Source organism: Terrapene carolina, unplaced genomic scaffold, assembly GCF_002925995.2.
Source record: "Terrapene carolina triunguis isolate 2854851 unplaced genomic scaffold, T_m_triunguis-2.0 Scaffold96, whole genome shotgun sequence".
Taxonomy (NCBI): Eukaryota; Metazoa; Chordata; order Testudines; family Emydidae; genus Terrapene; species Terrapene triunguis.
In genome coordinates this window covers 60,742,579-60,752,771 of record NW_020664447.1, presented here as the reverse complement: position 1 = coordinate 60,752,771, position 10,193 = coordinate 60,742,579, and the positions used below count along the sequence as shown (strand labels likewise).

The following is a 10,193-nucleotide window of genomic DNA, read 5'->3' as shown; positions in this document are numbered from 1 at the left end:
GGGGGGGGGGGCATTTTGTTCCGCGGGCCACATCTGGGTGGGGAAACTGCATGAAGGGCCATGAATGTAGGGCTGGGGCAGGGGGTTGGGGTGCAGGAGGGAGTGCAGTGTGCAGGAGGGGGCTCAGGGCAAGGGGCTGGGGTGCAGGATGTCTGAGGGGCTCAGTGCAGGGGTGCAGGAGGGGTGTGGCAGGGGGCTCAAGGCAGGGGGTTGGGGTGCGGGCTCCGGCCCAGCGCCACTTACCTTGAGCAGTAGCAGGGCTTAAGGCAGTCTCCACGTCCCTGTGGCCCAGAGGGGGGGAGGGGAGGGGAGGGAGGGGCAGGCAGAGGGCTCTGTGCACTGCCTTCGCCTGCGGGTACCTTCCCCCGAGGCACCCATTGGCCACGGTTCTCCATTCCCAGCCAATGGGAGCTGCGGGGGGCGGTGCCTGCAGGCAAGGGCAGCACACGGAGCCCTCTGCCCCCATCCCCCTAGGGGCTGCAGGGATGTGGTACTGGCCACTTCTGGGAGCAATGCGGGGCCAGGGCAGGCAGGGAGCCTGTCTTAGCTCCAAGCGCCACGGCGGTGGCAATCCCACGGGCCGTAGTTTGCCCACCCCGATCTAGATTCTAATACAAACACAGGTCAATGAACCATTTAGAGGCAACTAGGTCCATTCCAGAACCAAGTATGTCTCATTCAAGGGAGAACAGCCACTCTTCACAACTCAGGCCTCTAGTTGCAGAATGTTTTCTAAACAGGTGGCTCCCAGCACTGGCTTGAACAAGAACAAGAAAATATTGTGACCAATCCCAAAACATGGCCAATCCAGACAGCCCCTCCTGACATCTCTTTTTTCCCCATCTCAGAAAGGAGGAAGGCACCTGCTTGGAGGCTATCCAGCCCCACTCCTCACTGCAGCAGGCCTAGAGTTGGCACAAGTAATTGCACCCACCTCCAATCAGGCGGATGTAACTGTCCTTGGTCAGAATGGCTTCTGCATGAAACACCAATATGGGGATCCTCCTGCAGCCACCAGTCCACATGATGCATGGGTGATCCCTGCAACAGAGAGATGGTTAACAACATGAGAGCAACTGAGCCTCATGCATACACAGTGGATTACTCACTATGAAGGGGTCCTGGTTAGTCCCCCCACAGCAGTGTCATACATTCCCAGGCTTGCACACCAGCCTGCAAGTGTGATATGCAGGCACAAGTGGGCTAGCTTAAAGTATGAGTAAATCCTAACCTAAAACCGTCTTTTTTGCTTTGGTCCAATCCAGAACAAAGCAGGTCTCATTCAAGGGAGAACAGTCACCCTCCATAACACAGGCTTCTAGTTGGGGGATGTTTTTCAGACAGCACTGGCTTGACCAAGAAGAACAAGAACAAACCGTGACCAATCCCAAAACACAACCAATCCAGACAGCTCCTCCTGACATCTCTTCTTTCCCTCCTTCATTTTACCTTGGGCTTTTATATTTAATTGATATGAGTTTAACTGGTTAAGTAACTTGCACGACTTCCCCAAGAGGAGCCTCACACTTCTTCGCTAAAGAACTCAGGAATCACATCTCTACACAAAGCAAGAGCCACACCCAAGGACAGAGGAATACAGCACAAGCATTATATCCACACTCCTAGCCCCACCAACCCAAGCAAAGCAGGAGCCACTCCACTGTATAAGGATTGCATACTAGTGCACTGCTGCCTTGCTTCAGATCTGTACTCCCAAGTGCACTAAGTGGCCACTGTGCTGGCATCCTGGGCTCAGAAATTAAACAAGCAACAGGAATCACACATTGTTCTACACAATGGGTGACGCTATCTGCACCCTTTCTTTTTAACTTATGTCAAAGACAATAGGATTGCAGCCCAGAATTCTACAGGGTTGTCCATGGCCACTCAGCAGCCTATGGAGGCTATACGTGCCAGAATCCAATAATCTATTTTGAGCCAAGCAGCCAGGCCACATTGCATACTGGGAACGGTAGCCTCTATTAAAAGGGGAGAACAGTTGCAATCTGTTCAATTTGATCCCAGTTCAGTCCAACCCTTAGCTAGGTAGTTTGGGCATAGCCCTTTTGCACCTCAGTCTTGCTTCTGCTCTTTGGTTTTGCAGATTTTTTTTAAAAGCTTTTTGTTAAGGTACCTAAACACAACACTACAAGACAAGCCTGGCAACAGGAATGGAAGCAGAAACTGTATTGTACCAAACAGTAACTTTAAGATTGGCTAAACTGACAGTGCCCTGTTGTTGCCTAGCACTGGCCACATCTCACTATGCAGTGTCAACATGACACTGCCTTAAAGCCCCAGACTATCACAGTGCAAAAACACTGACGTTTGTATGTGTTCAAAGGCTCAGCACCAGGAAGGAGCACCATATCTATCAGCAGATCAGGGGCCTGCTTTACCTGCACTGAGGTAGCCAGTTCCAGAACATGGAAGGGAAAAGCCTGCAACCAGAGTTGCCAGTCTGGTGAATGTGTCTGTACAACTTATGAATCCTGTTTGATACTGAAGTGGTGAAACTGCTTTATCACAGAATGCTCCTCTATCCATATCCAGCATGGACTGACAACCTATAGAATGTCCACACCAGACTAAGGACAATGGTACGTACTTAACTTTAACTACTGTACTCTGACCAGACAACAGATATGCTCAGCAGGTTAGCTGGGGACTGGGAGAAAGTAATTCTCCAACTTGTCTGCAAGGAGTGGGAAAGTGGAGAGGAAAACTTGTTTTAGAATCCTGTACACAGTGTCTGCATTTAACATGTTTCAGAGTAGCAGCCGTGTTAGTCTGTATCCGCAAAAAGAAGAGGAGTACTTGTGGCACCTTAGAGACTAACAAATTTAACATGTTATACCTACCACATGTGCCTTGAAGACAAACTGTGGGCCCAGAGCACCCACCCGACTGGAGTTCTGGGAGAGGGCAAGTCTGAGGGGCCAGCACTGAGTCTAGAGACTGGGCAAAGGACCACCTGACTGCACCTTTCAGGCGGGAGTGCTAGAAAGAAGATCTGCACCCTAAGAGTGTGCCCAGAGATCCTAAGACAGTGGCAATGGCAGGTCTCCATTCAGAGTGAGTAATTAAAATATCCATGGATTCAGCAGTCTGGTGACTGGCCAAGAGGGGGCACTCCTCTGGAGCTGTGACAAGACGAAGCAGCAGAAGAGAAATACAGCACAAAACACTGAAAGCTATTATGTAAATATAAAGGCACAGAAGGCAAATTTGTCATTCTGTCTAAGTGGATAAAGCTCAGAGTCATCATAACTCACTGCTAAGGGAAATCAAATATGAATAGTTACAGAAAAGCAAACACCCTGGGAGGGTGTAGAACATCTTCTAGATCTACATGGATCAATCAGAAGAGAAAGACACATATAGACGGGTGGATATGCAGAGCATGTAAGATTTTTGGCATTATTTGTAGCTTCTTCAGATGCATGCCAGAGCAATGTTGTTTGTTTTGCCTGACCAACATCCCTATTAGGTGAGGCTAAAGTCAGGGTCTGAGCTGACAACACTGCAACAGATACCGACTAGTTTGCTAGGCCTGCATCATCAGACTGTGTGCTAGGAAGAGAATATTTAAAGTTCCTAATGTAGCCTTGCCCCTGGAAGTGTTTACCCTTGGTCACCGTAGAACTCATTCCAGGATACATGACGACTCAGTGTATTGGGTAGGGTATAGAGCCTCTCACCTCCAATTCTTGCTTCAAATCCCACCCAGGTGGATAGTGGACCCCAAAAATCTGTTCAGACAATATGCAGTGTTATCATAGCTGTGTCGGTCCCAGGATATTAGAGGGACAAGATGGGTGATGTAATATCTTTTATTTGACAGACTTCTATTGATGAAAGACAAGCTTTTGAACTTACACGTCTTCTTCAGATCTGACCTGAGGAAGAGCTCTGTGTAAGCTCAAAAGCTTCTCTCTGACCAATAGAAGATGGTTCAGCCAATACGAAATAAATTCATGACTTCAATGCAATTCCCACCAAACAGGTGTCTACAAAACCACCAACACAACTGTCCCCCCTCCACCTTTACAATCTCAGGAGAAAGGTCGATAATTGAAAGAACCATAAAATCTGAATTCTGTCCAGGGCAGGGGGAAGGCACACTGGGTGAGGCACAAAGGATTCAGTCTCCAAGGGCTCCTTTTTAGAGCAGTGGGCATTATACAGGATTCTCTGCTTGTGCCCCAGCTAGATCCCTGTGACCTATACACACTGCCCCATCCCTGTTTTTATCATTCTTTGAATCTGTTGAGTTCTGGGCTTAGTGGTCCCTCCCTCACCTGTCCACCAACCCAGTATTAAAATAGGCTGCCACTTTCCACCAGTGATAAACTCTTTAAAAAAAAGTCATTCAGTGATATACTTGTCTGTACCCTTGGATTACAAATGCATAGAGAAGTACCTATGTACCCTCCCTTTCTGCATTTCTAGACAGAGGTGCACAAGGCGGCTCCTATATGGGCACCTTCTCAAGACTGAGGTAAAGAAGTAATCTGCGTGGGCCCCCTCCCCACATGGGATAGAAAAGATCATTTTTCCCCATAGACCATCCAATGTATCAGACCAAATGTGCTGCATTTGAAAGGGAAACAAATATTTCCTTTCCCTAAATAAAGGCAAGCACCATCCGTGCTCCCTCCCACCACCAGACCAGACCATTCGCACCTGAACCCTCCTATCTGGCCCCAAAACCCTTCCACCCACCCTTAGTTGAATTCAATTGCTCACCCAGGGCCACTGTGCAGCAGCACCAAGTCTGAGCACAGGCTAGCACCTTACATAAGTGGGAATAGAGCCAAGACAGCAGGAAGAGGCTTTAGGTTAAGCTCTGCCCTGAGGATTTGCAGTGAGACCACTAGGGCTCAGACTATCCTCCAAGCGACTGTTCACATTCATCCCTAGCATGACCTTGGTCACTTGGTGCAGACATTGTGACAAACTGTGGTCTGACTGAAGGACACAAACTTGGGCCCTGCTACCGCTTCCCTGGATGTTGGAGGACAACTGGCCAGCTCAATTTTGTCTGGAGCAATAGGTAGAGGCCCTCTGCATGGTCAGCTTGGGGAAGCCTTTGCCTCCAAGTCCCTGCTATGCTGAGAGTGATCTTTGAGAAAGAAGGGAACCCAGCTTATTAAAGCAAACTCAGATAATGTGGGAGCAGGACACCATTCTGGAAATGGACAACCCTGGAGCAGCAGAGATGGAAGGAGGTGCTAGACAAAGCTGGGGGTTAGGGCTGACAAGAACTCAAAGATGAGTGGAAGTAACATAGTTCCTATTAAGCTTAAATAGAACATATGTAGGGCATTTGAGTGCTCTTGCCCCCTAACAGAGGCTGCTCTGCAATTCCTTGTGCTGCCACAGGTGAAAACCAAAGCAAATGCAGCCAGCAGAACTGGGGGCTACCCATATTTCCCTGAATGGCAGCAAAGAGAATCCACCCTAGGTGAGAAGGGGATGCCAGTGAGTCATGAAAGAATGTACCAATAGATAGGAAGCCAGAAAATGAGTGGAGCAAGAGAAATCATAGAATATCAGGGTTGGAAGGGACCTCAGGAGGTCATCTAGTCCAACCCCCTGCTCAAAGCAGGACCAATCCCCAGATAGATTTTTGCCCCAAATCCCTAAATGGCCCCCTCAAGGGCTGAACTCACAACCCTGGGTTTAGCAGGCCAATGCTCAAACCACTGAGCTATCCCTCCCCACAGCCAAGGCCTCATCCCTTTCCAGAGACTCCCTCTCTACAGGAAAGGGGGACCTTTTTAGGCTTCCCAAAGCAAAGAGTTCTGCACCTACCAACACACCATGTGACCTGATCTTTCTTTATTATTAAAAGCCCAAGACCCACCCCATCTATTTCCCCACTCAGCACACAGACTTGAAGGATGTGGGGAGAGAGAGAATGCAGCTGTCACACTAGATAAGTAAATATCCTCCAAAGACCCCAGTACATTCCAGGTGAAGCATAACTAAGGTTCAGGCACAGTGTATGTTTTTACTTACTCTGGCCCTTCTTCCACCTCTTCCTCCTCCGAGGACGAGCCAGTTTCCTCCAGGTCCCGAGCCATCCCAACTGGCATCTCCTATGGGAGTTTTCATCCAGCCCAGTCACAGTGGTCTCTTAGACCCTTTCATATAGAATCAGTGGATCTAGCCAGTGCGGCTACCTGCAATAATCATCAGAAGTATGAGTATATGACTAAGCAGAATAGCCTAGAGACAGATGTCAACTCAACACTACCTCAACTGTTTCCAGTACACAAATCTACATGGGATATAAACCTGCTGCTACAAGGCATAAACCAACCTACTTGCTGCCAGAAGGCAGGAAGAAACTTCCATAACTGTCAGTTCTTGCACTTTCCTCTGAACCATCAGGTTCTGGCCACTAGTCCAGGACACTTGACTGCACAGACAGGAGATAGATAGCACTGCTATTTTTTAGTCACAGTGATACTCCTTTGGGGCCTTCAACCATCATGAAGAATCCCCTGAGAGACCCTTCCTGGGTCTAACAGCTCCAGTGCAGGAAGTCCCAGGCTAGTTGCCCAAGTGTAGTTGGGCTGACTCAGCACCCCAGAGGAGACAGTTACTTTCCTGTGCGCCTGACTCAGAGACTAGCTGGAAAAGGTCTGGCTACTTCAGCACTTTCTTCCTCAAAGGCTTCCCTGCTAGGGACATGCTTTAGTCAAACAAGCCCTGGAGCTCCGCACATGGGGAAGTTCTCTGGGGGAAGTTCTCTGGCCTCGGTTATACAGGAGCTCAGACGGTCACTTCGGGCTTTACCGCCTATGAAGGAGGGACTGGACCGCCACGCGGTCTGGTGCCGACCCGCGTTGGCCCAGGCCCTCTGGTCACTGCCCGTGCAGGAACCTCCGACTCCCCCCGTTAGCCCGGCCAGAAGGGTCGGTCCGGGATGCGCGGAGAGTCCAGCACCCCGGTGACGCCTAGGGGTCAGTGGGCACCACAGGCTGCCTGGGATAAGGGGCTTCCCAGGGCAGCGGCCCCTCCCCACGCCGCCCACTCACCCGACCCCACCTGCCACCAAGGGGCCCGGCCGCGCTCCGGGGAGGCACCTGGCGCCGCCACACAGCCAGCCGGCCCCGCCGAACGCAGCCGCCTCGGGGCTAGCGAGCCCGGGACACCAGGCTCCCCGCCGTGCTACCAGGCGGCACCCGCCGCTTCCCCCGCCGCTGGGAACCCTGGTGAGTTCCAGGATTCCCTGGGATCGCGCCGGGCCCCGCCCGCCTTCCTCCCGTACCTACAGCCTCGTCTTCCCGGGGGGGCTGAGCTCCGGGCCACTCAGCCCCGGCGGCCGCAGCTCCCTCCTCCCGACGCTTCCCCGGTTACTACAACAACCAACAGGCAGGCAACCGCCCCAACTCCCTGCTGCGCAGGCGCCAGCGGCACCCCACCTTCGCTCTTCCAGCCGCGCAGGCGCAAACGCTACATTGCGCTCCCTACTCGGCAAGGCGCAAGCGCACGCCTTGCCTGCGCCGCTTGCAGCTTCCGCCTTCTCCAACATGGCGACCGAGGAACCCGAAGTATAGGCTGGGCCCATATTTTACGTCACCGCGCGGCAGGGGCGGAGCCCCCTTAGTGTCTTTGATTCGTATAGTGACCTATCAATCCACATGGCGTGTGAGTAGAGATGGGTCTAACAGCCAATCAGAGTAGGGGCAGGGCTAACAGGGAACCAATCAATACGCAGAGCATCCAGGGGCAGGGGTGCTGCTGCATAGAGGTGGGGAGTCGCTGGGGCTGCGAGCAGGTGTGCAGTGGCGTGAGGGTTGGTTGGAGGATGCGGTGCAGGGGTTCGGGGGAGATCGTGGGAGGGCTGGGCTGGGGGATCTGTTGGGGAAAGGCGACAGGGAGGTGATGGGAGTCGGGGCGGAAAGGGGGTGGGGGACTTGTGTGAGAGATTTGGGACAGGAGGAAGCAAAGTGGGGTGCAGCCCTGGGACAGTGGAGCGGGGAGTGCAAATCCCTATACTGGCATTGGCGAGTAGGATGCATTAACGGGGGAGTCCAAGGCTTGATATCGTGATGGTCAGTGCCCAGCTTTGCCATACAGGGAGCTCAATACACTATCGGTTTTGCAGACGTCTCTGTTTGGGGTGATGTGGCAAGCTGCTGCTGCCAGTCGGGGGAGAGAGGAAGGTGGAGAGGCTGCACCAAAGGTTTCTGAACAGGACCTACTTGGTCAAGTTTGGCCCAGGACCCAGACAATTAGTGACCTCCCACAGTGAGGCAGCATCATGCTTTTCCATCCCCTTTTGATGGACATACAGATTTCTACCTTTGCATTATGAGGGGTGTAGTGTAGGCCTCATCTGGTAGGGGCGGGTCTCTTTATGGGAATCTGTGGGAAGAGAAGGTGACTTTCTGTAGAAAAGCCTGGACCCTGGTTTAAGTGGAAGCGTTCTAGGGGGTGGAATCCATGTGGTTTCCTTTTGTGATGCTGATCTCCTGCCTTTGTCCCTAAGAGCAGGTACCAGAGCATGATGAGCCGTTTTCTGAATGTGTTGCGCAGCTGGCTGGTCATGGTGTCCATCATTGCAATGGGGAACACACTGCAGAGCTTTCGTGATCACAGCTTCCTCTCCGAGAAGCTGTACACAGGCACACCCACCCTTGGTAAGGAGCCCAGGTTGCCCTTCCTGCCCATAAGGAGGCATTACCATATCAGCTATACCTCATGTATCAACATCCTGCCCCAGGTCCTGGAGGACTTTTGTCCACATCTCAGAAGTGAGCCACAATTTGGGTCTTAACCTCCTGTGAGCCATATGCTAGCCCAAACTCACAAGGGCAACCAGCACCGTCCCTTCTTCAGCAATGAGCCCTCATCTTCTCTGGAGAGTGCCAACCTGTCTCCACTGTACCATCTTCTACAGCCTTAAGTCACCTGCCGGCCAAGATCTGGAACCCTTTCTCCAGAAGGGTTGGCACTAGATATCACCCTCTCACCAAGCCTGCAAATGCTGCTATTCAGCAGTTCCAGGCAGCAGACAGCATTGTTCAGCATCCACAGCAATGCACTTTTAACTCCGTGATCTTAGTACGGCTTCTTCAGTGCTGGAACCAGCCGTGGTTCCTTTTCCCCCTTGAGGTCTGTGGTTTCTGGAAAGGGTGCATGGTTCAACAGCTACAGAAACACCCACTCAGCTGCCCTTTAATCATCTAGGAAACCTTGTTATTCTCTCCTACTTGCTGTGGGTGTAACTGCACTAGCTGGGAGGAGATCTCATGTTCTTCCTTCCCTCCACCACTTTGCCCAGCCTGCAGAGATGGTAGCTCATGGGAGGGAGCATTCATTTTCCTCATCTGTTTCTTCTTCTCTGCACAGTGAATGGTCTCCAAGCTCGGACCTTTGGCATCTGGACTCTGCTCTCATCAGTGATTCGCTGCTCCTGTGCCATTGACATCCGCAACAAGACGTATGTAAGGGAAACACCAGAGAAGGGGTGTCCCTTTTTCCCCATAGTGTTCACTTGTCACTGCTATCACAGCTGTCTCCTGTCCTTTTATGGGGCAGCTCTGGGGGTTGTCAATAGCTGCTTCCTGAAATCCCCTTATTGGGCCCCTCTTGGGGTGGGGTAGACAGTCTTCTCTTGAAACATCTTAACAGGTAGCTCAAGATGGGGGATTAATCACTGCTCTCCCAATATCCTTTATGGGGCAGCTCTTGGAGTAAGAGGTTTAACTACTGCCCCCTGAATCACAGGAGGAAAGGCCAGTCACTTGAACCCAGTTCTCAGATCAAGCTAATAATTACCAGATCTGACATGGCCTTTTAAGCCCTATAGTGCAGGGGTTCTCAACCTTTTTCTCTCGAAGGGCTCAGCAGGGGTGGGGAGGCCTCAGGGCAGGGGCCTTGGGCATAGGCATAGTTTGACTTCTATTTGGGGGGGGGCAGGGGCCAGTGGGGCTCGAGCCACCTCCACATGGCGGAGTCCAGCGAGGTAGCGCCACCTCCACTCCCTGACTCACCTCAGCAGGCCACCCAGCCTGTCTGGGTTGGGAGGGGGGGTGCAACCAAAAATTATAACTCAAAGGTGGGGGGTTTCGCTCAAAACGTTTGAAAACAGCTTAGGGTGCAGGGAGGGGGTAGCTAGGGGCTGTGTGCAGGCGGGGGGTAACTCAGGGAGGAGGGAGAGCTTGCTAGGGGCT

General features: G+C 51.9%; 2 protein-coding genes across 3 annotated transcripts in view; one reads left to right on the top strand and one right to left on the bottom strand.

The window, feature by feature from the left end:
• Positions 1-6,178, bottom strand: part of TTLL5 (tubulin tyrosine ligase like 5) — a 214,163-nt gene extending 207,985 nt beyond the window's left edge. For both annotated transcript variants that reach the window (XM_029911515.1, XM_029911516.1), the window contains exons 1-2: positions 6,025-6,178; positions 935-1,041 (exon numbers count right to left, since the gene is read on the bottom strand). In XM_029911515.1, coding sequence (XP_029767375.1) covers positions 935-1,041; positions 6,025-6,101 — 184 coding nt within the window. In that variant the 5' untranslated portion in view covers positions 6,102-6,178. The remainder of the gene's footprint in view (positions 1-934; positions 1,042-6,024) is intronic.
• Positions 6,179-8,489: 2,311 nt separating this feature from the next.
• Positions 8,490-10,193, top strand: part of ERG28 (ergosterol biosynthesis 28 homolog) — a 6,040-nt gene continuing 4,336 nt past the window's right edge. Inside the window, exons 1-2 of the mRNA XM_029911524.1 lie at positions 8,490-8,657; positions 9,370-9,460. Of these exons, the coding sequence (XP_029767384.1) occupies positions 8,522-8,657; positions 9,370-9,460 (227 nt within the window). The 5' untranslated portion in view covers positions 8,490-8,521. The remainder of the gene's footprint in view (positions 8,658-9,369; positions 9,461-10,193) is intronic.